Below are 25,814 nucleotides of genomic sequence, written 5' to 3'. Positions count from 1 at the left end.
CCTCCTCGCGCCGGCCCCCCCCGCGCGCGCGCGGCGAATGGTTCGGCCCGGCCCCGGCTCATTGTGCTCGCCTCACGCCGGCCCAAGATGGCGGCGGCGCTGCAGGCCCGGGGCCTGTGACCACAAAGCGGAGCCGGGGGCCGGACGGGAGCGCCGCGGCGGCGGCGGCGGCGGCGGCGGCGGCGGCGGCGGCGGCGGCGGCGGCCGAGGCCCAGGCCGGGCCCACCCCCTCCCCTCAGCCTCCCGCCCTCCGCCCGCCCTCCTCCGCCCGCCGCCCCGCCCCCGCCGGCGGCGCCGCGCCCCTCCCCCAACCGCCCGACTAGCATGGTGCGGCGGCCGCGCGCGCCGACATGGGGGAGAAGCTGGAGCTGAGGCTCAAGTCGCCCGTGGGGGCCGAGCCCGCCGTCTACCCGTGGCCGCTGCCGGTCTACGTGAGTGCCGCCCCCGCGCCCCGCCGCGCCCCGTCCCTCGGCCCGAGTCCCGCGCCCGCCCGCCCGCGGACGGGGCCGCCGGGGTCCCGGGAAGCCCCCTCCGGCCGTCCTGCGGCTGGACGGCGCTGCCCGCGGCCGTTTGCGGCGCTGCCGTGGCCGGGCCGGGCGCGGGGCCGGGGGCCGCGGGGCGGGGGCGCTGACAGTCGGCGCGCCCCGCGCGGGGTCGGTTGGGTCGGGCGCTGTCAGCGGGCTCCGTCCCGCAGTGGCCGCGCCGCTCGGCGTCCCCGCGCTGTCGCGGGCGGGCGGCCGGCCGGATCCGGGGAGGGCCCCGGGGACCCCCTCGGAGGATGACGGGCCACGCGGAAATTTACCGGGGCGGCCCCGGGGTGCTGCGGGGGCGCGGGTGGGCGGCGCGGCGCGGGTGTCCGCGACCCCGGGGCCGCTCGGGCCGGGCAGGCTGCCGTCGGGAGCGGGAGCGGGAGCGCGGCGGGAGCGCGGCGGGCGCCGTGGGCGGGCGTCTTCGGGGCGCCCTTCGGCGCGCACGCCCGGCGGGGGGGACGGGGCCCTCGGGGGGACCCGGCGGGGAAGCCCGCGCGCCCCGCCCCTCACGCGCGCTCCGTGTGTGTCAGTTTTTGGAAACGTCGCGGCCGGGGGCGGGGTCGGGGTCGGGGCGCGGCGACCGCCCGGGAGCGGGTGTTGGCCGCCGGCCCCGGCTTCTCCGCGGTTTCCAGCCCGCCGCGCGCGCCGGAGCTTGCTATTTTTGCTCATCCTGCGGCCGGAGGCGAGGTCGAGCCCGGGCCCCGGCTTTTCCGGCTGGCAGCGCGGGGCGTGTGTGTGTCCGGCCGCCGGGGCAGGGGGCAGGGCGGGGGACCGACGTCCGAGGTGACGAAAGCGGGGAGAACCTTCAGAACTCCAACCGTTCCCGGCCCCCGCCTGTCCCCACCCTGTGACAGCGCCCCGCGTGCACCCGCCGGCTGGCCAGAGCCTTCTGGAAAATGGAGTTAGTTCTCCTCCTTCGCTGGCGCGCGCAGCCTCGCTGTTGGCGGCGCGGTGCAGCTGCGGGAGCGCTGACCCGTCCCTCCGATCAGGCCGCTGTCAGCCCTCCCAGCGCCCTTCCACCGGCGCGGCTCTGGCCTCCCCGCCCCTCCAGGCCTGCCTTTTCCTGAAAGTCAGGAAGATGGAATGGACAGCGGGCAGCTTTCTGACCCCGCGAGGACTTGCTGAGACCCGAGTGGCTGTGGGTATCAGAAGTCGCTGTCCGTGGCGCGTCCTGCTGCAGCTGGTCATTGCCCTGTTCATCTGGCCCCCGATGGCCTTGGGTAGGGGGGGACGTGGTTAGGAATAAAGCCGCTCTAAGCCTGGGGGGCAGCTTCCTACGCAGCTTGACTTCTCACCTTGGGACGCGTCCGTGCAGGACGGTGGGGCCTGTGCCCGTGTGTGTGGCACTTGCATGTCTCCCAGCGTGGCACTGCTGGGCACCAGAAGAGTGAGGAGGTGCACTGTGACCCGCTGTCTGGGTCCTGGTCACGCAGAGACAGCCGCAGCAGCCCGTCCCCACCGTCCTATGGGGTGGAGCAGGGCCCTCAGCGAGTGGTACCGGGGTAAACAGGGCCTTCCGTGGGGGCGTGGCGGGACCTGGCTTCCAACCAGTTACTGGTTCTGAACTGTGGAGTGTCTTTCCCTCTGGCCGGGACCTCCCTTGGCAGGGGAATGGGGCCGTGCTGCCCGCCTGGCGGGGCGCTCTGCCTGACGTCAGCAGGTCCTCTCCTGTGTGGTTGTCCCACTGCCCGGCCAGGGGGCAGGCGGCCCCACATGGTCCTCAGCCAGCCGCGCGGGAGGCTGCACTCCTGGTACAGCTCTGTCCTGAGGTCTGTTCACTTTCCCTAACGTTGCTGACGGGGCCGGCTTTCTGGTGGGAACCCGGGTGGCGCTCTGGGAAGAGGTCCTAGTTTGTGGTGACTCGGTGGTGATTGTTGAGAAAACGGATGACTTCATAAGTCAGCTTTCGAGAAGGTCGGACTGTCCCTCGACAGCGTGTGTGAGATGACTGGGCCTGTTTGTTCAAGGACCCATTCATTCTGCTGGCACGTCCTGGGTGCTTCCCGCGTCCCTGGGGGCGCGGAGGCTGGTGGACGGTTCGCGTTCTCGGGATATGTGTGAGCGAGGGAGGTAGGGGCTCTGTAAACCCACAGGTTCCGCGGTGACGTGTGGCGTGGATAGCTGCGTGGATAGCTGCGGGCTGAGGTGCTCCTGGAGGACGGGGCTGCTGCTTTTGCCCTGGGGGACATGTGGGTGGCTTCTTGGAGAGGGGGCATCTGGAGGAGGAAGTGCCAACAGCCACAGCCACCCGCTCTGGGAAATGTCCCCCTCAGAAACAGGCTTTTTGGGAAATTGACAAATTGGAGGGAAGGTGGGGGGAGGGGCAGGCTGAGTTTTGTTCCTTTCCTGACTTGGCCTTCTCGGACACCCACCCGCCGTTCAAGGTGGCTCGTGTCTTACTGGGAAAACCAGGTCCCAGCTGGAAGGGAGGGCGTGGTATTTTTGGCTGCCAGGCGGCAGGGCAAGAAACTGCGAGGGGGTGGAGTGGTTCATCCCCTCCGTGACTTATTAAGCCTGTGGGCGGGGGAGCAGCCCCAGCGTGACTGTCCCCGCCCCCAGCTTCCTCCAGGGAGCCCACGATTCTCCCATGAATGCCCTCTGAGCAGTCATGCCCTTTATGCAGGGGGATGAGTGGGTGGGCAGAGTGAGCCATCCCTCCTTGTGACTCAGAAAGTATTTTCTGATGGTGACCTGGTCTCCCGTGAGCCTTCTGTGTCATCGCACTCAGGTGGCAGGCAGATTAACCCCAGACAGCTGCTCCAGCGCAGCAGCCACTGGGAAGGGGAGAGGGACGCTCAGAAAAGCCTGTCCGTCGTGTGTGGCTGTTAGTTTTCCTAGTCTGGTCTCTAGGACCTACGTGCCTGCCAGGCTCTGTCTCGGATGCGTAGGGCACAGAGGGAGCAGGAACTTGGGATGTTCTCTAGGGAGGCCGTGGTAGGCTGCTGGGGGTCGGCCCGTCTAGTCTCCCCCTGGGAGCTCTGCCTTTTTTTCTTAAACTGTTAATATTGAGATAATCGCAGATTCTCTCAAACCCATAAGAAGTAACGGGGGCGCCTAGTTGGCTCCGTCAAAGTGCCTAACCTGGTTTCGGCTCAGGTCATGATCTCACGGTGGTGAGATTGAGCCCCAGAGCTGGGCTCTGTGCTCCGCAGGGGTCTGCTGCTCTCCCTCTGGCCCGCGCTGTCTCTCTCAAGTAAATCTTAGACGAGAAGAGATCCTGTTCTCTTATCCAGCTTCTCCCGGAGAGCCACGAGTCTATCGTTGGCATTGGTGCAGTCAAGCTACAAGGCATTTTGGGGTCGTCTTTTGAATATGGGGACCTGTGGGCTGCCCACCTTCTGCATGTGGGAGACACACTGGGGCCACCTGCTGGGGCTGAAGGACAGGGAACAAGTCACTGCCCTGTGAGGAAGTATGGTTTCCATGGGAACAGCAAATGCACTCCTGGGAGCTGCGGAGAAAGTCAGGTCCCCCGTCCCTGCTCGTGGGATTTGCAAGTTTTAAAGACTGAACTTACATGGCCCCCGAAATACTGTCCCACCGCGAAGGGGTGAGAGTGAGGGCAGCCGCCGTTGCTCGGAGAACCACCCTCCCCGCCACCCCCACCCCCAGCCGCTCACCTGTGACGCATGCCGGCTCGCAGGGAATGTCTCGGCTCTGTGACGCCAGCCAGCTAGCAGTGACTCACCAGGAAGGAGGGCTTGGCTCCTGCCACCACCTCCGCCGCACCCCTCCAGGGGCCACGCTGCCCAGCGCCAGCTCAGACGGGGCTGCTCAGAGGACAGAGCCCGCCAGAACCGCAGCCCCCAACCCTCCAGGGCAGGGGAGCCCCAGGCAACGCCATCCCAGCAGCGCGCCAGGCCTGCGGTGTGGCCACTGGCAAATGATCACCAAGAATCGACGTGAGCCCCCAGTGGGACCGCAGTCGCTGTGTGGGTCTTTAAGTCCCCCTTTCTCCCTGTGCCGCCCCCTACTGCAGACAGCAGGCCCAGAGTCCCGGGGGTGCCCGTTGCTGCCTGGACACCAGGGCTAGGAGCTGGGAGGTCGTGGCCCCTGCGTGTCTGTCTCTGTGTGGTGCGCGCTGTCTGAAGACTCTGCCAGTTGCGAGCAGAGGTCTGGCAGGAGGACCAGCACATGTCCCCACGGGGTCCGGCATGCAGAGGAGGGAGCCCCGCACAGACATGACGAGACCTGGCCCGAGTCTCGCTCCTTGCAGACTGCACGGCCTCGGGTGCAGGCCCCACACGTGGTTTAATGCTGCGAGGTGGTTAGCTGGGTTTGCACGGGAGCGCCCTCGGCCTGCCCAGGCTTGTGGCAGCCTGACCCATGTCCCTGGCCTCTGGCCCTGCCCTGCTCTGCAGTCTCTCCTGAGAGCTCAGTGTGAACCGCAGACCTGACCCCTTGTTCACCTCCCAGAGCACCGTCAGGAGCTGCCCTCTGCCTCGGGGGAGCTCCCAGACTCTTCCTGCCCACTCTGGGCCCTGCGTGTTGACCTTCCTCCCGTGCAGGCTGACACCCAGGATGGATCAGTGCCGTCCTGCACCAGCCTTCTCACGGCCGTGTTTTGCTCCTTACTTACTTGAGCACGTGGCTTGTCTTTTTGGATTCTTGCTTATTTGAACCAGAAAATGTGCTGTCACTGTACATATTTGAATTGGTGTTTTGCTCCCCCGGCTCGGCTTAACCATGAACTCAGAAGTGACGCTCTCTGTGTCAGAGCGATTAGGAGTGAGCGTTTACTTTGTCACAAGCCCGTGTCATGATATCTGTGAAAGGGCAGCTTCTGGATGAAATTTAAGGTGATTGTCAAGATAGCAGATTAACCATGTTGAGTTTTGAGATGTTGAAACAGTTTCAGACTAATCTGTTACATTCCTCACTGTGGGTGTTATATTACACATTTTCCTTATTTCTGAGTTGAGAAATACAAAAATTCAGTGGGGGAAAGATACTGTAAAATTCATGGAATTATTAACGTATTCAGAAGACTTGAAGTATCCCCCCCCCCCCCCCTTTTTTTTTAAAGTAAGCTGTAGGCCCAACGTAGGGCTACAACCGGAGACCAAGGGTTGCATGCAGTCCCCACTGAGCCGACCAGGCACCCCTAAGTGTGTGATCTTTATAGCAGTCCTGCCGAGTGAGAAGGCAGCCGGCAGTGTCTCCAGCAGGTGCATGGGAAGGCCTTGGGGTGGGGGTGGGGCCGGCTGAGGGCCCTGCGTGGACCCGGAGCACACACAGACCCTGATAGCACCTTTCTGGTTTGTCCGCCTCTGGAGGACCTTTTGCGTCTGACCTTTCTGGGCAGCATTTTTACACCGGGAAAGGTTTTTATTTATTTGAGAGAGAGCACAAGTGGGGAGGAGTGGGAGAAGCAGACTCCCCACTGAGCAGGGAGCCTGACGCGACCCCGGGAACATGACCTGAACTGAAAGCAGTCGCTTCGCCACCTGAGCCCCGCAGGCCCCCCGGAAAGGATTTCAGATGGAAGAGCCTGGCGCGCGCCTGGACCTGAGTTCCTGTGCCCCTTGCTCAGCTGCTCGCGGTACTGGGACCCCAGCCCGGGCTGCGCGCTGAGGACACTCAGGACCCCGCCTCCCCAGGTCCCTGCCTGCTCAGGTCCAGCCGGGCCTAGAGTTTAGCTGTCCTTTGTTCCCAGCTGTGACCTGCGGCTGTCCTCCCAAGACGGCTGTCCCTCCCAAGACGGGCCCCTGCAGGGGGCGCCAGTGTGTGGTTAGAGGCTCCTGCCCTCTAGGCAGGCGTTCCGAGGGTGGACGCTGGGCCTCCTTGGGCACCACGTCCAAGGCCACTGGCACCTTCCTTTGGATGGTGCTGACCTCGAGCCCTGGTCTGGGTGGCACTGCTGGGTCCCTCCCCCAACCACGGTCAGGTTGCTGCTCTGCACCCAGAGAGGGGAAGGGGCCTGTGATGCTGTCCGGGGCCTTGGGGGGACCTTGTCTACACACGGGGGACCTCCCCTTCCCTCCATCGCCCTCCGCCGGATTGCAGTTCCCCTCCCGAAGCCCTGCTCTGCCCCCTCACTCCAGCCGGTGCAGCCTCGTGGGGTGGTGGTTCCGTCTGCGAGGACTTTGTCGCTCACTTTCTGGGGCTGCCCCTGGGAGTGCCTCCAGGCTTTCTCCTGGGCTTGGGGCCTGCCTGTGCCTCTCGGGGGGGACGCGCCTTTCCCACCTGGTGCCCAGGCTGTCCCGGCTGTCCCCGCTCCTCTTGTGTTTTCTGTGCCTCGGCCCTGGAACCCGCCATTCCTCCGAGGAGCCTAGTTCCTTTTCAGAACCTTGCGGAGGAGAGAACCAGGGCTGAGGAACGGCTGTGCAAACCCGGATTTAAATCCGCCAAGGAGCTGTGGCCCGCCCAGCCCTCACCCCTGCTCCGAGGGCCCGTCTCTCCACTTGGGTTCTCTGGGGCGGGGGCCTCCTAGCGGTGCTTGGTTTTCCGCCGGGCGTGGGCAGCTGCCGTGGAGAGTGCCCGGGCCACTGCAGGGTCCCCGGCAGCTGCGGAAGTGCATCTCGTCCGCGACGACTGTGCTGCTGCTGCTTCTGCTTTTCCACCTGGGTCCCCCTCCCTGCCTTCGGCCGGAGGCCTGCTCCTCCTCAGCCGGCTTTGTGTCCCCTCCGTTCCTCCTGGGTCACCCTGTGAACCCTGGCCGTGCATGGTCTGTGCCCTGGGGGCCGTTGCCTGGCCTGCGGTAATGGGGTACCACAGGGGGCGGCGGGGTTGGCGCCTGGGGCGGGCCCACTTCCTGGTCGGCGGCCCCGGCTTCTCGCTGTGTCCGCAGGCGACCGAGAGTTCTCTGTCCCTTCATCCCTACAAGGGCACTAGTCCCACGGGGGTTCCCGCGCCCCTAACCCTAATATCTCCCGAAGGCCCCGTCTTCTGAGACCGTTCCACGGCGGCAGGGCTCCAGCGAGTGGACTGGGGCGACCCAAACGTTTTCTCCTTACAGTCTCCCTGGGCCTCAGTATCTAGCCCTGCGGCAGCCCCCCGAGCACTTCCCTGTCGGTGTCGGTGTCCGTGTTCCGCGGCGGCTGCCTGGGAGTCTTGGCAGACCCAGCCGGCTTGGCTGAGCCTGGCCCCCCGCCTGGGCGCCGTGCTCCGTGTTTGTGCTCCCTTGGGAGGCCTGTGTCTGTCGCGCACACCTCGGCTGCGGCTCGGCCTGTCCTCAGGTGTGGTTGGCGGGGTGCCTTCCGCCGCCTTCCCGGAGCCCACGGGGCAGAGTCCCCGTCGCTGCCCCCCGGCTCTGCCTTTGCTGGGGTGCAGACATGGGCCGGCTGGGGATGCGGCTGGCCTGGTTCTCTGCAGGCTGGGATCCCTGCCGCGCTGCGTGAATTTGCTCATTTTCACACGAAAGCCTGTTCCTTCTTGATGCTCAGGTCCTGTGGGTCGGCTGTCCTCACCGCTGCTCCCAGGTGCCCGGGCACGGGGGCGGGTGCATGAGGCTGGAGCTCCTCCGCCTGGCCCCGGGCCCTGTGCTCTCCACACTGCAGAGCTCCCTTCCGGACTGAGTGTTCTGGACGCCTGCTGACTTTGCACTGTGCCCTTCTCCACCCCCACCAGATCTCTGCCGTCAGAGCCCTGCTGTTGAGGTACACAGGCGGCAGAGGCAGGCCTCCTGCCCGACCCATCCCCCCGCCTTCATTCCTTGTCCTCTGCCCCTGAGAGCTGTGTTTGCACATCACTGGCCTGTCTTCGGCAGTTCCTCCGGGCCGGGTCCGGGGGCCGCACGCAACCTTCGCTTCACCCCGGATCCTGTTAGAGATGCAGGTTCCCAGACCCGCAGAGCTGCCGCACTGGAGGCTGTTGCGGGGTGGGGGTGGGGGCCTGTGCTCAGGAGCCCTGCGGGGGATTCCGACGCTGCTCTGTGCGGCCTGTTCTGTGCGGCTGCTCTGTGCCGCTCGGTTTGGCCTCCGGCTGTGATTCCTGAGGGCAGCCGAGGGCACTCCCTGCTGTCATTCTCGCAGGGCCGTGGAGCCGGCGGTGCCCCCCCCCCGCACCCCTGTGTTCAGCTCTTGCTCTCCTCTGGGCTCTGCATCCGCCTCTCACCGTACACCCTCGGCCCCAGCGCCCTCCAGCTGTGCGGACGTTTATGGTGCAGGAGGTCTGGCGCGGCAGCCTGTGGTGCCCTTGCGGAGGACGTCTCGAAGACCCTCCTGTCCACGCTTCCGGGGCCTGGGGGGAGACCTGCACACCTGCCAGGGACGGGCTGGTGGTGGAGCCAGACCTTGAGTTCTTGTCCCGACGCTTGTCCTCAGGGTACAAGTAGGGTCCGGGCCTGGGCTGCTGAGGCGGCTGGGGCTCCTCAGGCGCTCTGTCCCTCGGTGTGCGTGCCCCCCATGCGCCGTCCGTGCCAGGCAGTCACACTGCCCCCGGGGCTGAGGCGCCAAGTGGTAGCGGCAGGGACAGCGTGTCGTGTCATCTCCAGGTGTGACGACTGCCCCGTGTGGTGTGCAGTGTAAGGCAGGAACAGGTCGTGGTTGTCATGGACGTTTCCGTGGGTCCCCGAGGTGCAGGGCCTAGCCTAGTGCTGCCTGCCCCCTGGTGCCTGCTTCCCAGTTAGCTGCATTCGCTGAACGGGCTCCGCGGGGAAGGGCCTCTCCCCGCGGCTCCGTGTGGGCGCTCTGATGCCGTTAGTGGCGAGGGAGTGAGGCGGTTCTCTGCAGGCAGACGTTCCTCCTGTGGCCAGCGCCAGGCTGGGGACGTGGGCTGTGTGTGTGCACAGCGGGGTCCCTGTAAGGACACCAGGGTTCCAGGGCTCCTACGATGGAGGAGGAGGATAGGGATATTCCTGGGTCACAAGACAGGGGCGCTCATGAATGTGACTGCCAAGGGGCCACGCTCAATCAGACTTTTCCGGGTGGCTTCTGGCCTCTTTCTCCGGAAGCCTGTGGGGCAGTAAGGAGAGGCCGCAGCCCCGGACGGTCCTGAATCATTCATGGCGATCAGAGCATCTTAAATTACATACCTCAGGGCCGCTGGTGGCAGCTGGCCCGTCCCCCGAAGGGTCGTTCTGAGACCCTTCGTGCTTCCCTTTTCCTGCTTTGGAAGCGTTGGGAAAGCTGGATTTCATCTTCTCACCAGCTGAGATCGAATTCCAGGCACCTCTGCCTTTCCGGGTCTGCGGATCTGGTGTGAGACAAGTCAGCCGGGCCGGCTGTGTGGGTTCCTGCGAGGCCAGGGGGAGGGGTGGGGGCCCCGCTTGTGCACGTGCCCTGCTGGGGCACCTGGGGCTGCTGTTGGCTCCCACCCTGCCGTGCGCAGGGCCGTGCCTCTCCTCTCGTGACTGCTGGGCCCACTGGAGTCACAACCTCGTGGCCAGGGTGTTGCCCGAATCCCGTCACCTCCCGCTGCCGCAGAACCTTTTCTCGTGGGCAGTGCTCCGGGCCGGCCCGGCAGCCTTCGCACAAACTGTGTGTCGGTTAGCTGTGGCTGCGTAACAGATTCATCCCCAGTGGCAGCATTTATTATCTCGTGGTGTGTGCTCGGGAATCCCGGAGCAGACGTAGCCGGGGGTCCTGGCGTGGGGTCTCATGAGGTTGTGAGAGAGGGAGAGATTTAGTGGAAAGTTGCAGACTGGCGACCTTCCCCTCTGTAGCTGCTTGTCCTTGTGCTGTGTGGGTCTGACGGTCTCTTCTGGAGACCCTGTGACCCAGCGTGGGGCCTGCTGGGCTCTGCAGGGCGGTCAGTGCAGCTGTCAGGTGAGCTCCTGCCAACGCCCGTGAGTCTGGGTCCCCCGCAGGGTCGTGGGGCGGCAGCAGGAGAGGCCATTGGACGAGTGTTACCTCGGCTCGGTGCTTCCCTCCTGGGCTGGGGTGCTTTCCGGGGCGTCATTGCTCGTGTGGAGGTCCGTCAGCAGCTTTGTTGGAGGGAAAGTCATGTACCAGGTACCTCACGCGTTGAGAGTGTGCCGCATTCACAGAGCTGTGCAATCCTCACGACTGTCAATTCCAGAACCTTCCATCTCCCCAAAGAAACCCCGTCCCCGTCCGCTGTCATCCCCCACACCCCCATCCCCGGCTCCCGCGAACATCCTTCCCGTGTGTGGAGGAGCCCGGTCTGGGCGTGTCACACACGTGGACTCACACCTCGCGTGCCCTCTGTGTCTGGCTCCCTCCCTGCGCGTCATGGGGTCGGGTCCGTCCCGGGACAGCGCGTGGGGGCGCCGCTCCTGCTGGGGCCGGGGCCGCTCCGTGTGCGGGGGCAGGTTGTGTTCGTCCGCCCGTTGGCGGACGCTGGGGCTGTTTCCAGCTTTTGGCGGCGAGGAGCCCTGCTGCTGTGAACGCGTGCGCGGATCTTCGGATCTTCGTGTGGCTGTAGGAGGTTTCTTTGGGGTGTGTGCTTACGGGCGGAATCGCTGGGCCATGGGGAAATTCCCCTTAAACGTTTGAGGAATTGCCAGACTGCTTTCCAGAGCGGCCGCACCACTCCTGGGCCCACCGGCTGGCTCTGAAGGTTCTCATCCCGCCCCAACGCCCAGTGTCCGTCGTTCGGACTCTGGCCATCCTTGTGGTTTTGCCTCGTGTCCGTTCCTGGCTCATGGAGGAGCGTCTTTTCGTGTCCTTACTGGTCTTACTGGCTGGCCACAGGGCTATTTTCTTTGTAGTGGTGACCGTGTCAGTTCATGCTTTACGGCCCTTCTTGTGTTTTCATTGGGAGTGGTTCGCGTTCCGGGTACTCACGGGCACACACGGGGGTCCCACGGGTCCTGGGCCCCGCGGCGAAGCAGGTGTCGCAGTTAAACATGGATTGTGTGGTTTCCCGGTTATGCACTGTGTCTGATCAGCGTGCCACGTCATGACTGCTAAAGAAGGCAGCGTGGGCTTCTTGAAGAGAAGACACTTGCGGGAAACGCCATCGTCCCCTCGCTTTCAGCGAGGAAGCGTCACCGCAGCAACCGCAGTGAAGTTAGAAGTGTCGCGAGGAGTCCCGAGTGGGACGCAGGACATCACGGGAGCCACCGCCTTGGGAAACACAGTGCCGATAGACGGGCTCCTCCCGGGTGGGCACCGGCCCTGGGCTTGGAAAAGCGCCCTGTCTGCACAGTGCGGCCCGGCGAGGTGTGCCTGTGGGGTTACAGATGCTGCCTCCGAGAATGACTTGCAGAATTTTCCTCTTGTTCTGTGGTTTGTCTTTCGGCTTTCGTGATGCTGTCCTTGGAAGCGTCACCATTTCATTCTGATGACGTGCAGCTTACCTGTGCCCTCTGCCCCCCCACCCCGAGGTTTATGTGATCATTGTGGAAAGCGTCACCACCAGGCAGGCACCCTGATTGCCCTCCCCTCTGCCCTGCCCGCTCCTTGCCGCAGCGGTGGGTGCTGCCGTGTCTCCTGGCCTTGCTTCAGGCCCCCGTGGCCTCGTGAGAGACGCTTGGGGCAGATTGGTGCACAGCGTCTCCATCTGCGAGATGGACTGCTGGCCGTGCCCGCGGAGGGCTCCACGGTTGTGCGACACACTCCCCTGCGTGTGTCGTGCGCTCTCCTGAGCTCTGCGCTTGCCGCCTCCCTGTCGCTGCCAGGTCTCCTGCCTCACTGGTGCCTGCGTGGCAGGTGTGGACCTGGAGGGCCGAGCGGACAGGCTCGCCGGGTGACGGGCCCGAGGACTGCGGTCATGGCGCGTGGCCGACGGCAGTGCACGCGGGCGCGGGGTGTTCCGCGGTGTGGGCTCTCGGGCGAGTGGTCTGGCAGAAGGAACTGTGGCTTCCCCCTTATTTCCAACGCTCTGGCGAGGTCAGGGAGATGCCCCGGGGAGTGTGGGGGGCTCTGAAGGTAGCAGATGGGGTTGCTGGGGTGCGCGGGGGAGAGGGGCCCCGTGCTGGCGCGCCGGGAGCTGTGAAGACAGGGCTGACGTGGGCGGAGGAGCGGTTTCCTTGTGGGGGTCCCCCAGCTCCTCCCTCCGTGCGCCCTCCCGGCGATCGGAGCTCTCGAGTGTGTCCCTGCGTCCTTGGGACCCAGGCTGGTGTGGCTCGCCGACAGAGCCTGGGCTCTCATGTCAGAGGCCGGGGGTGTCCGCCGGCTCCATGTTCCTTCCTCAGGACGCGGGGGCAGGTAATGCCCGGCCAGGCCTGCCGTGCCCGCTGCCTGCCAGGAGGCTCCCCTTGTGGCCAGTCCCCCTTGTTCCTTTAAGACCTTTTGAAGTTGGGCTAAAGCTGGCTTCACGTGCCCAGCAGAGCTGCCCCAGTAGTCTTCTGACCTGTGCCAGGAGGTCCAGGGGCCGCCGGTTCCCATCAGCGGCCCCACCCCGAGTTTCTGAGTCGGCAGCCGGTGCTGCGGTCGGTGCCGGTGGTTGGGACCCAGGGGCTGCCTGCCTTCCGTCTCGACCCGCACGCGCCGTGTCCCCGTCACAGGATCACTAGTGACGTGTGTCGTTTGATCCTTTGTCAGTTGGAGGATGTTACTGAGAACACGAAAAGTTGCCTCTTGATTTGCCTTAAAAAAGTTAAGATTTGGCACAAAATGCCACACGATGTGTAATTCCCTTCACGTGAAATGTCCAGAGACAGGCGAGCCCACAGAGACGAAAGTGGACTAGCGGTTGCCAGGGGAGGAGGGGCGATGGCTGGTGGGGCCGGGTGTCCGTAGGGGTGACGAGAGTGTTCTGGGGTTAGTGCGTTCCTCTTGCGACTCTGGAAGGCTGGAAAGCCGCCGAGTTGTGCACGCGAAGCGGGAGAGCTCCGTTCTGTGAGAACCCCGGCTTCACGGGGCTGCCCCTACGGAAGCAAGGGCAGGGTACGCGGTCCTTGGACTTGTGATGACCCTGACCCCGGGTGCTTGCCCCCAGGTATCTGTCGTGAGGTGGTGCCAGCGGCCCGGGTGTGTGCACAGCCTCCCTGAGGGGCAGCCCACGCCGTGCTTGCATCGGGACAGGACCCGAAAGAGGACTCGGTGTGTCTGGTCCTGGGCTCTGCAAGGTCTGGGGTCAGTTGGCTGCACAGACCCCAGTGAGAGGCCTGGAGCGAGCCCTCAGCCCCCCTCTTTGAGGAAGGAGCAGCAATGAGCCCCTGTGCAGTGGGCACCGTGGGGACCCGCCGAGATCTGCTGTGGGGTTACGGGGTGTCTGTGCTCTGGCGGGAGGACGGCCATGTGGGTTTTTCCCATGGTTGTGTTACTGGTGTTACCCCGTTTCACAGACGGGAAAGCAGAGGCCTGGAGAGGTTCCGTAAGTCAGAACCAGGCCTGTGGCTCCCGGGCTACAGCAGCACCTGGGGGGTGGGGTGAGGAGTCAGCCGAAGGATGGGGGCGGGGTGGGAGGGGAGGGTCAGGCTGGTGGGGGGGGCGGTGTTGCAGGAGCAGGTCTTCCCAAGGGCGGCACGTCCAGCCTGGGCAGGGGTCCCGGAGCAGCACCTCCGGGCCCAGGCCAGGGCCATCTGGTAGGCCGCCCCGGTCCCTGCCCCTTGCATCACCAGAGGGTGTGAACACTGTCCCTTTGTCTTTCAGGACAAACACCACGATGCTGCTCACGAAATCATCGAGACCATCCGGTGAGTGTGGCGCCTGCCGGGGCGGGCGGGGTCTCACGGGGTGGGCACCCCCGCGCCAGCCCCCCACCTGGGCTCTCGGCTTGCGGCCCGCCCTCTGAGCCCGCTGCGCCCTGCATGGCTCCTCGCGGTGAGCAGCCGGCCGACTTGGGAAGCAGTGACCGGTCAGAGGAGTCCGGGCCATCTGCGTGTGGTCCCGATCAGGTCTCTGTGCTTCTCTGAGCCTTGGCTCTGCTCTGAGGGGCTGCCGAGCTGGCGGGGTACAGACGGCGCCCCCACCTCCACTCCCCACCTTGCTTCCGTCTCCTCCGCCGGGACCGGGTGCTGACTCAGCCTCCCGTGGGCTGCTCCTTCTCCCAGTGCCCCGGTCAGCCTCTCACCAGCGTGGTCCCGGGCTGTGCAGAGAAGTGCCGGCCCCCCGACCCCTGGCGGGGGACCTTGACGGAACCCACAGGAAGGCTGTCCGCCCTTCTGTTTCTAGTGGGCTCTCTCCCGTGCTGGCCTGGGGTCTGGAAGGAACCGCAGAGGGCCGGCCATGGCTGCTGGGGGCAGTTCTGTACCTGCTTCTGGCTCTACAGTCTGTGGTCAGGGACCCTGTTGTCCTCGTGTGTCTGCGTGGCTGTGGAGTCTGTCGCTGTGTCGTTCCTCAGAATCCTTAACCGTGTGGCCACCACCTCGGGCCCCCGCTGTGATGCCTGCAGGAAGCTGCCGTGGCCGGAGGCAGGGCTAGGCGGGTGGTGCCCCGTGAAATAGCCAGGACGGGAGGGCCGGCTGTGATGGGAGTCCCTCTCCTGCCACGTGGTAGCGGGGCCACGCGCCCGGGACGCTCTCGCTGCCCGAGCCTGTCTGATTGGCTTGGGGGCCCACCGATGCCTGCTTGCGAGACTGTTTTCAAATTTAAGTGAACTGATGTGCGCAGGTGTTGTAGTGCGGGCCCGAAAGCCGCCAGTAGTGTTAGCCGGTTGCCAGGGCCTCTGCGCCGGTTTCTCACGTGCGGCGCAGGCCGCTTGTCCCTGTGCAGCTGGGGGTTGGCGTCCTGCCCGGCTGCCGAGCCAGCCCTTTGCCGTGGCCTCGTCCTCTCTGGGGGCTGCCCAGGGCTGCTTCTCTGCGGGCCTGATCCTCACATCCCGGGTCTCCAAACCATGTCACCTTCTTAAAAAAAATAAATTAAAAAAGTTGCGTTGGTTATTCTACCTCCTGTGCATTTCCATGTAAATTTTGGAATTAGCTTGTTGGTTTTTTGCATGATTTTGTTAGGAACCGCACTGAGCCAGTAGGTCACTCGGAGAGATTTGCCGTTGAGGCTTCCTGTACTGGGTCTTTCAGTCCATGAACATGGCATGTGTCTTTGAGCTCGCTCAGGTCTTTCCACACTTCCCTCAGCGGCGCTCTGTCGTCTTGGGGAGGGGGTCTTGGACCCGTTGGTTGGATTCATTCTCAGAGAGTTGAGCTTTTGGCAGGCCTGTAGCTAGGATTCTGTGCCAAGTTTTACTTTCCGGTTGCCTTATAAATAAGAATGCGGTTGACTTTCGCGTATTAACCATGACCTCTTGCTAAAGTTATTGATTCTAGTACGTGATTTGTAGGTTTCTTAGGACTCGTAGAAATTAGTACATCGTCTGTGACTAGGGACAGTCATGTCTTCTTCCGGTCTTCAGGGTCTTAGTTCTTCTTGCCCTTATCGAATGGGCTGGGACCTTCAGTACAATTTTGCGTAGACGTGGTAAAAGCTCTAGGGTTTTCGCAGATGCCCTGTGCGAGTTTGAGGAAATTCCCTGCCGTCCCTGATGTCCTACGTGTGACCTTGCGTTGTAGTTGTGTTAAAAGAAGTGGTAACTCTCACAGGCGGAAGCTGAAGTACTTATGGATGAAGTAGCGTAGTGTCTGTGGTCTGCTCCTGAGTGTCAGGACTCGGTGCCCACACGGCGTCTGACGGAGGTGTCTGGGCTCTCGAGGCAGCAGGAGGCACACAGCCCATCATTTTCTCTTACTGTGGGGACATTAACCTTGCCCCCTGGTCCATCACGTTTCTCTGAGGTATAGGCACTCTTTCCCCCTTTTAATTAATACGTATCTTGGGGGAGATCCCTGGAGACCTTGCAAGTATCCCATTTCTCCTTGGACTTTCACCCCCTGGTTTTGGCGCCCAGAGGTGGGTCTCACTGCCATGACTGCTTACTGCTGTGTTCTCGAAGGGAGGTTCTCGGCCGGCGCTCTTCTCTGGAGAGCTGTGCGCCCCACGCGCTTCCTGGCTCCGCGAGCTGTGACCCACCACTGCGCCGCGGCACGCCCGCTCTTCCTGTGCTGGCTCTTCGGGGCTCTCTGTGCGCGCCCCGTCCCTTCGGCGTGCCCCCCCCCCCCTTCTTGAGCAGGTCCGTATGTTCCAGAACCGCGGTGCTCCACGTTCCCGACCTGCGAGTCGGCCACAGCTCAGCGGCTCTGGTTTCTTCTAGCGGAGAGGAGTTCGTGCTGTTTGTCGGCACGGAGCGGTCTTCTCCTCGCGGAGCTGTGAGAATTCCTGACGTGTTCCAGCCGCGAGCGCCCATGGGACGCGTGGGACGCGCCACACCTTCAGGACTGGACGTCTGGAGTGTCTCCATCCGTTTCGGCGGTTACGCCTCTGGGTCACGTCCGCGAAATCTTTGCCTGCCTGAGTCACAAAGGTGTTCTCTTTTGTTTTCTTCGAGAAGCTCCGTGGTTTCAGCCTTTGTGTTAGGGTTAAGATCAGCGGTGGGCAGATGTTCCCGGGTGTCAGCTGGGGTTTATATTTGTGGGGTCGAGATTAATTAAATGTTTCCCAGCACGTTGTCTCGGTGCTTTTATCCGAAAGCCGTGTAAACGTCTACCGGCCTCTGTCCTGTGCGCTGGGTCAGTGTGTCTGTCCGTCCCTGCGCCAGCACCAGTTCTGGTTACTGTAGACCTGCGGTGGGTCTCAGGATGAGGCCGTCAGCTCTTCTGGCGGTGCTCGCTGTGAAGCTTACGGAGGCTGCGTGCTCCGTCTTCGCGCGCCGGTCTCGGAGTCAGCGAGTCCGGTTCTCTGAAGGCCTCCTGGGCGCGTTCTAGGGTCGCTTCGAGGTGGCAGCTCGGTCCGGGGAAAGGGCTGTTTGAGTCTTCTGTCCTGTGAACATAGTTGCCTTTGGTTTCTTTCGTTTTCAGGTTTTCTCAGCAGTGTTTTACAGTTTCCAATATAGAGGTCTTACAAATTTTTCATTAAAATTTTCACTAAAGGGGCGCCCGAGTGACTGAGTCAGGTTTAGTTAGGGCTCAGGTCATGATCTCAGGGTCGTGAGGTTGTGCCCCACGTTGGGCTCCGTACGGGGCAGGGACCCTGCTTAGGATTCTCTCTCTCCCTCTTCCCCTGCCCCAGCCCTGCACGCACATGCTTTCTCTCTCAAGTAAATAAATCTTTTTTAAAAAAGATTTTATTTATTTATTTGACAGACAGAGATCACAAGTAGGCAGAGAGGCAGGCAGAGAGAGAGGGGGAAGCAGGGTTCGAGGACACAGGGACACAGGGACAGGACCTCCCGTCCCCACCGATTGGAGCTGCGGGGGGCCTACTGGCAGAGCAGAGACAGCGGGCATGCGGCGGTGCCCCCCCCATGCTTCTTTCCACCTCTTGATTCCTTGGGGTTTTTACCCTGCGTGGGGCTTGGGTTTGGCTTGGGCGTTTTCTGTCTGCTGAGGCGATTGTGTAACTTTCTGTTGACGAGGCGGAGGACGGTGGTTCGTTGCTGCAGTAAACTCCGCATGGTGAGCACGTGCGGGCTTCGGTTCACGCGTGCTTTTAGGGGGTTGTCGTGTCGGTGCTCGTGGGGGGTGTCGGTGGGTAGATTGCCTGTACTACGCCGACTTTGTCTTTCCGAGGCTTTGTCTCCCTCTGGTTTCGGCATCAGGGTCATGCCGGCCTCGTGCGACTGAACACGTCACTGTCCTGCTTCCTGAATGTGCGGCAGGACTCCCCGGCGAGGCCAGCCGGACCCGGCTCTCCTGGCGGGATGCGCTTGATCAGGGGGTCGCGGTCTTCAGCAAGAGACGTCCCATCTCTCCCGGGGTCGGTTTCGCGTGTTTGTGTTTTTCCAGGAAGTCGCTCCTTTTGTCTAAGTTGTCAGATCTCTCGGCCGGGCACCTTCCGTGACATCCCCGGGGTTCTCTTGAACCTGTGGAGCGTTGACTCCTTTCTCGGGCTTTTTGTCAAGGTGGGGTCAGGATCGAGCGAGGGTTAGGCCCTGGGACGGGCTGGCATGCGTCTCTGTCCCTCTGCTCTGTCCGCTCCCCTCGTCCGCTTCTCGCCGTGCGCCTGTGCAGCGGCCCGCTTGTCCGGGCCGCGGGGAGCTCGTGCAGCGGCGCTGGCCGCCAGCCCCCGGGCACACGGCGCGTTCCAGGCTCTGCCTGCTGCCCGGCTCGTCCCGGGTGGCCCGTTGGCCCCAGGAGCCGACCGCGCGGCTTCACACGGCCTGTTCCCAAGCGATGCCTCCCTCTTCTCTTGCGCTCATTGAGTTGAATAATGAGGTTTTTTTTTTTTTTCTTAAATGTTTGGGAGTCGAGAGTGGAAAGTAGAGCACGAGACCAGTCGTCACTGTTGGCTCCGCTCTTGTGTTTCAGGTGGGTCTGTGAGGAGATCCCGGACCTCAAGCTTGCTATGGAGAATTACGTTCTCATCGACTACGACACCAAAAGGTGAGCCCAGCCGCCTCTCCGCACCGGCTGGGGCCGCAGCCTCCGGCCGGCTCTTCTTCGACGGTGCGAGCTGGCCGGCGGTTTCCTTTAGAGTTGGCTGTCGTCCCGTGGAGTAATTTCGGTAGGAAACGTTGATGAAGTACTGGCAGAGGCCGTCCGAGCAGGGACGTGATTGGAAATGCCACATTGTGGAAACGGCGCCCGGTGTGTGTGAAGTCAGCCCCACCGGCCGCCCGGGGCTGCTCTCCCTGTGGCCGCCCGCCAGCGCCCAGCGCTCCGGTCCCGGGGACGGTGCCTCTGCCGGGCCTCGCGGGGCCCGTCCGAGTCTCGGGGGCTCGGTCCTCACTGCCCCTCCAGCCTCTGTGGCCCCTTCTCGTGGTTTCCTGCAGGCGCGTCCTGGATCTCGGAGCGCAGTCGGGTGGGCGGGGAAGGGGAGGCCGCGTCTGGAATGCCGGCCTGGAGTTTTGTTTCTCTGGGAGAAGGCGGGCGGGCATTCCCTCTCCCGTGGTAGCTCTCGGCAGGCGTAGACCGGCTCCGCAGTCTTCCCGGAAGGAGCGTGTCTTCTGGGGTTTTGCTGGCTTGCTCTCGATCAGGAGCCCAGTCTGGAGGAGCCCCCGGCCCCTCACAGGCCCCGGCACCCAGGTGGTGGTGACCCGGTCTCACCCCTGTTTGAAGGCTTCTTGGTCTGCTCGTCAGCCCTGATCCCTTTCGCCTGGCCTCCTGCCTCGTTCCGCATCTAACCGTCGCGCACGGTTCGCACGCGCTCCTCCCTCCACAGCAGCCCAGCCCCTGGGGAGCCGGGTGGCCCCGTGGGCTCCGGTGGTGTGCGAGCGGTGGGCAGCGAGGGCCCACACAGAGGGCTGGGGCGCGGCTCTCTTGCCCCCAGGGTGCGTTTCGCAGGTGGCGGGGTGGGGGGGATGGGGATGGGGGGGTAGGGGCGAGCTGTGGTCGTGCGCGGGTTGGCCAGGGGAGCTCGCCCTCCGTGGCGGGTGGAGTGCTCCGTGCGGGCCCAGAGCTGCCCGTGCTTCTCAGGGCAGCGTTGCTGCAAGATGTTTGCAGGGGCTGTTGGAGGCCCTTCCCCGTCGTACTCAGACGGCTCAGGAAAGCCCGGGCATGGCTGTGGGGGGCCAGGCTGAGGGGCTGGTATGGCTGCAGGGTCAGGCTCGCGGTGGGGGACCCTCGTTTCTCTCCCAAGCAAGTTGGCAGCCGGGTGCCTGTGCACCGTCCCAGGGACGGGCCTCCTCCGGGGCCGGCTGGACCTGGGGTCTCACAGCTGTTGAGGGGCAGGCAAACCCCAGGAAGTAAAATCACAAAGGGGTGCCTGGGTTTTCCTATGAGGGCAGCATGAGAAACTAGGAGCCAGAGGTCTCGGATCTTTCATTTTGCCAATTAGGAGGGTGAAGGAGTGTTGCTCAGACGCTGGGGCTGGGGACTGCTGGCCCTGGTTCCCTGTGACCCCACCTGGCCCAGCACTTAGTGGGGGAGGGGGTAGAGTGTATGTCCGGTGGCCGTGGCCTGTGGCCGTGGCCTGTTGCTCCGAAGAGGGGCAGAGCCTATTGTTGCTCTTGGGCTCCTGAGTTCTCCACATTAGCCTGGGGGCGGTTTGGTCACTGTCCTTCCTGAGGACGTCTCAGGCCTGGGTAGGGCCTGGTCTTCCCGCTTGTCCACTGTGGCTGTCCTACGGGGGACCTCGGCCTTGCTGTCAGGGAACCAGCTTCGTTGAATTTTTTCATTTCTGTCCTAAAGGAAGGGTGTGTGCGAGCTCTCGGGGTGAATCTGACAGTCCGCGAGGATGTGGGGGGTCGTGGGGCGGGCGACGTGGGGTGCACACGGCTTGGTCGTGGCCTGTGTGCGGAGGGACCTCTCCCAGGCTCCTGGTGTCCGGCTCAGGGAGGAAGGCTCCTTGCTGCTGTGTGTGTGCGCGGGTGTTACGGATGGAGCCCCTGACTGACGCCCCCTCCAGTGCAGCACAGCCGCGGGAGCCCCCTGCCCCCCGCACTGCCTCCGTCGGGCCGTTCTCTGCGGAGCGTCCGGGTAGCATCCCTGGACTCGCCCCTTCGAATGCCAGGATGTCCCCAGACATTGTACTGTGGCCCCTGGAGGCAGTCAGTCCTAGGGGGCCCTCCCGGGTCAGGGAATCATTGAGAGTCCTACCTGGAGTGAGCATGGGGCTCGGGAGGGTGCAGTCTCGTTGAACAACCCAGGCAGGCTCTCGGTAGGTACCTCATGGGTGCTGCTTCCGTCTTTGAAAGTGTTGGGGGGCGCCTGGGTGGCTCAGTTGGTTAAGCAACCGCCTTCGGCTTGGGTCATGTTCCCGGAGTCCCAGGTTCAAGTCCAGCATCGGGCTCCCAGCTCCATGGGGAGTCTGCTTCTCCCTCTGACCTTCCCACCTCTCGTGCTCTCTCTCACGGCCTCTCTCAAATAAATAAATAAATAAATCTTTAAAAAAAAAAAAAAAAGGTGTTGGGATCCTCTTCTGCTGGGAGAGCCAGGGGGCCCTTCTGCCCCGGGTGCCCCCCGTGCCCATCAAGTCGGGGCTGAGGTGGAGGCTCCCTATAGCCCGGGAAGGAAGTAAGGCCCGTGTGCGCGGCCCTGGGGCAGCGGGCCCAGCTTGGGGAGCAGGTGGGGTGTGCGTCCGGCCAGCTCCCAGCCCCGGGGCTTTACGGAGGCTGCGCACAGCCCCTTCTCTCTCCTAACACCGGCCAGGCACACCATTGACCTCGGCTTTGACCTGTGAGCCCTGACCTCCGGAGGCTGCCCGTAGCCAAAGACCGCCTCAGTGCCACCCTGGGCCCAGCCTTGTTGGCCACACGTGGTTCTCCTTGGTGTCCTGTGACTGCGCCTCCTCAGGGGACGGCTGGCGCCGCCTGTCCAGGAGCCGTCTCTCCTGAGAGCCCCGCCAGGCCCCTGTGGCGTGTGCTGGGCTCCACAGCAACCGGCCTCTTGCCCTTGCCTTTCAGCTTCGAAAGCATGCAGAGGCTCTGTGACAAGTACAACCGCGCCATCGACAGCATCCACCAGCTGGTAGGTGGCCTCTGCGCTCCCTCACGTGCGTCTGCTCCCCGGGGCCCCGGGGGGAGGGGGTTTCCACCCACTGCCCCTCCCATTTCCTGGGTGGTCATCACGCTCGCCTTGCAGACCCCTGCAGACCGCCCTGGAGTGCAGGGGTGCGGCGTGGGCCGGCCTTTGCTGGGACTGGGCTGGGGGTCGGTGCCTCCTCAGCCCCGCCCCCCCGCATGCTGGTGCTCCCCGCTGGGTCTCCGAGCGGACAGACCTTCTCGGCGCCCTGGCCCCACGGGTACCCTCAGCCGGCTGTGTCCTGAGTGCGTTCCTGCCGGCCCTCTGGGATATTCCGACTATGGAGAGGCCTGGGGCTCTGTCCTCACCGCCCCGTGCCTCCATGCTGCGGCCTGCGGAGCCCTTGCCTGGCGAAGAACACAGTGGGGCCAGGCCAGGCTGCCAGAGCGGTTCTGGAAAGTGCATTCCCCCGTGTCTGTGGCCGCTCGCTGTCTAGGCAGCGTGGGCTCCTGGTGGGGTGCGGGTTCTCATGCAGGAGCCTTGTGGTCGGGGAGGCTGTGGTGGGCTGTCGGGCCTGCAGCTCTGAGGGCCTGGCGTGGACTGGCGGGGGCTCTGGGCTGCCGACCCCCTCACGGTTGCTGCCGGGAGGGGAGGGGACTGCTGGATCTCACGAGTATGTCCCAGGCTCCTTGTAAGGACCGGGGTTCGGAGAAGTTTCGTGTCAGCATGTGGGCACCCTCCCACTGCCTCAGTCCAGAGCTCTCCCCTCAGTTTTGTCCTGGGCAGGAGGTGGGGCCTGAGGCTCGGGGCTGACCTGGGCCACTCATGGCGGGCGTGTGGCCTCTCGTGGGCTGCATGGCGGTGGCTTGGCCCCAGATTGGGAAGGCCCTCAGGAGCGGTCGGTTCCGCAGTCATGGGCCGCAGGTAGCCCAAGGGAGTGGACCGTGCGGGGTCAGGGCTCAGTGGTTCCCGGGGCTGGGAGCCTGAGGACTCTCTCCTCGGGCCCTTGGGAGCTGCACAGGTGCAGGCCCAGTTCTGGCCCCTGAGGCTCCTGACGTGGACCTGCCAGGCGCTGGCTCTTTCCGTGACCATTTCCTTTCCCAGATGCAGCTCTGAGGCCAACGACCTCTGCTGTCTGGGGAGGCGGCGGGGCTGGGGCTGGGGCCGGGACGCAGGGTTGTCATGCGGGGCGGGGCCCCCCATGTCACGCATGTGGGGCTTTCTGTGCCATCCTAGTGGAAGGGGACCACACAGCCCATGAAGCTGAACACGCGGCCGTCCAACGGGCTCCTGCGGCACATCCTGCAGCAGGTCTACAACCACTCGGTGACGGACCCCGAGAAGCTCAACAACTACGAGCCCTTCTCCCCGGAGGTGTACGGGGAGACGTCCTTTGACTTGGTCGCTCAGATGATCGATGAGATCAAGATGACTGAGGACGACCTGTTTGTGGACCTGGGCAGTGGTGAGTGGGGGCTCGTCGCGCCGCCAGCCTCCCTGGTCCCCGGAGATGGAGCACCCGGTCACCCGCAGCCCCTTGTGGGGGGCCGCCCTTCTCTGCGGCCGGCCGGTGTTCTGCACCGAGGAGAGGCCGGGTCGCCGCGCTCCCAAGGGCCCTCCTTCTCCCTCACCCCTCCTCTCCCTGGGGGCCCTGTTCTTGGGACCTGTCCAGAGGGGACCCCAGTGACCACCGCAGACTAGCCCCCCATGTGGCTGTGTGTCCTCATCCCTTCCCCACACGCCCCAGCTCTCACTAGCCCCCCGCCTTGTTTGTGCGTCGGGGGCCCCTGGCACCAGCATGGATGGTCCTGAGGGCAGGGGCCTGTCCTCCGCGTGGCCTAGCAGGCGTCCACATGAAGAGCCGTGGGCAGAGCGGGACGAGCGCACACCTTGGGTTGGCTGAATCCAGATCGGACGTGTTCGGTGACAGGGCTGGCGAGGGGGTGGCTGTCAGCCTGCGTGGGAACCCCATGCACAGTCCTCCTCTGGGTCGGCCGGCCACCTGGCTGTGACCCCGTTTGGACACAGAGCCTTGTGCCGCAGACTCAGTGTCCCGTCTCAAACCGGCGCGGCCTCAGCGCTCGCAGAGGGCCAGCACCCCGGGCGAGGACAACTCTTTTCACGTTATCATTAGTGTGGACCTTTTTAAGCATACAATTCATGTTTTACTTATTTATTTGAGGATTTTACTTATCTGACAGAGAGCATAAGCAGCAGAGCGGCAGGCAGAGGGAGAGGGAGAAGCAGGCTTCCTGCTGAGCGTGGAGCCCGACACGGGACTCGATCCCACCTGAGCTGAAGGCAGCTCCTTAGCAACTGAGGTGCCCAGGCGCCCCCACAATTCATATCGTATTAAGAATATGTGTACTTTCAGGGGCTCCTGGGCAGCTCACTCAGTCAAGTGTCCAACTCTTGGTTTCGGCTCAGGTCATGACCTCAGGGTCGTGAGATCGAGCCCCACCGCAGCGCCCGTGCTGAGCAGGAGCCTTCTTGAGACTCTGTTCCTTTGTCCTTCTCCTTGATCGTGTGTGTGCACGTGTTTTTACTTGGGGCGCCTGGGGGCTCAGTGGGTTGAGCCGCTGCCTTCCGCTCAGGTCGTGATCTCAGGGTCCTGGGATCGAGTCCGCTTCGGGCTCTCTGCTCGGCGGGGAGCCTGCTTCCTCCTCTCTCTCTGCCTGCCTCTCTGCCCACTTGTGATCTCTGCCTGTCAAATAAATAAATAAATGAAATAAAAAAGATTTTTTACTTAAGGAATTTCCACGCCCAGCATGGGGCTTGAACTCATGACCCTGAGACTGAGAGTCACGCGCTTCACCACGCAAGCCAGCCGGGCACTCGGGCTTCTTTTCATTATCCAAATATATTCCATTCAAAGCATGAGCTCAGAAGGCTCCCGGCACGCTGGCTGAGAGGCACGACTGACCCAAGTAGGAGGGGGACTGCGGGCCAGGCTTCTGGGTGTACGTGAAGTCTGAGCGCCACGCACTGCCCAGCTGGGCTTGGTGGTGTGCGGGGGCTGCTCCTGCGGCTCCCGCTGCGCATCAGGCCCTGTCGACGCCGAGTGTGGTGGGTGTTCTCGGCGGTTTCAGATGGGCCGGCCGTATTGTGCTGTGGCGGTGACGGGGCACCTTCCAGAGGGAGACACAGCGCGGATTCCCCTCCTGGGAGCCTGGCTATGCTGTCTGTAGGAGGCAGCGTAGGCCAGAAGGCCGTCCCCTAGCAGGGCCCCAGCTCATGGCCTGGGACAGTGGCATATCCTGGTGACCTTGGGGGTGCTCACACCTCCTCGGAGAGCCGCTGGCCTCTGCCTCTTCACCCCTGTGGCCAGCACCTGTGTGGCCTGGGCCTCGGCGCTGGGTGGGCGGCGCCTCCGTCCCAGGGCCCGTGTCTGACTGTCCCTCCCTCCCTCTGAAGGAGTGGGCCAGGTCGTGCTACAGGTCGCCGCGGCCACCAACTGTAAGCATCACTACGGCGTGGAGAAAGCGGACATCCCAGCCAAGTACGCGGAGGTGAGTGCCTGCGGGTGCGGTGCAGGTGTGTGTGCTCGCCTCTTTCCTCCCCAGCCTTTGCCGTGACCCACGGGGTGTAAGGCGGGAAGGAGAGCAGGAGGTGGGCGTTCCGAGGGGCTGCTGTGTCTCTGCCCGCACATCTGGCCCCAGTGCGTGTGCCGCCAGCAAGGGCCACAGCCTTGTCTACCCCAGGCTGGGCCCGTCTCCTCCAAATGCACCCTGGGTCAGCAGGCATCCCCTGGGTGCCTGTGTCCACCTGGGGTGGGGTCAGTGGGGTTTGCGGCATAGGTGCGTGTCCAGAAACGCCTTTAGAGTGTGTGGCCCGCACATGTGGTGGACTCCACAGGTCCTGCGGTCTGTCCTCTCCTGCAGCCCCCAGAGTCACCCAGGCTGCTTCTCAGAGGGACTGGGCTCTGGGCCGGCGGAGGGGCGGTCCCAGCTGTCCTGGGGGAGGCAGGGAGGCGGGGCGGCGGGCAGCGGCTGACGGGCTGTCGCATCCTTCCCTTGCAGACCATGGACCGAGAGTTCAGGAAGTGGATGAAATGGTATGGAAAAAAGCATGCAGAATACACAGTGAGTGCCACCGCCCCGGGC

General features: G+C 63.9%; 1 protein-coding gene across 9 annotated transcripts in view; it reads left to right on the top strand.

The window, feature by feature from the left end:
* Window positions 1–233: 233 nt before the first annotated feature.
* The window catches only part of DOT1L (DOT1 like histone lysine methyltransferase), a 57,564-nt gene continuing 31,983 nt past the window's right edge, over window positions 234–25,814 (top strand). For 3 of the 9 annotated variants that reach the window (XM_045087245.1, XM_045087241.1, XM_045087240.1), the window contains exons 1-7: window positions 235–431; window positions 13,973–14,016; window positions 18,619–18,693; window positions 21,654–21,717; window positions 22,948–23,176; window positions 25,126–25,220; window positions 25,731–25,793. In XM_045087245.1, the coding sequence (XP_044943180.1) occupies window positions 351–431; window positions 13,973–14,016; window positions 18,619–18,693; window positions 21,654–21,717; window positions 22,948–23,176; window positions 25,126–25,220; window positions 25,731–25,793 (651 nt within the window). In that variant the 5' untranslated portion in view covers window positions 235–350. Of the gene's footprint in view, window positions 432–13,972; window positions 14,017–18,618; window positions 18,694–21,653; window positions 21,718–22,947; window positions 23,177–25,124; window positions 25,221–25,730; window positions 25,794–25,814 lie in introns of those variants that run through there. The other 6 variants (XM_045087267.1, XM_045087260.1, XM_045087264.1 and 3 more) reach the window with 4 other exon arrangements.

Source organism: Mustela putorius, unplaced genomic scaffold, assembly GCF_011764305.1.
Source record: "Mustela putorius furo isolate JIRA1106 unplaced genomic scaffold, ASM1176430v1.1 tig00000095_pilon_pilon_pilon, whole genome shotgun sequence".
NCBI lineage: Eukaryota > Metazoa > Chordata > Mammalia > Carnivora > Mustelidae > Mustela > Mustela putorius.
This window is presented reverse-complemented; position numbering and strand designations above follow the sequence as displayed.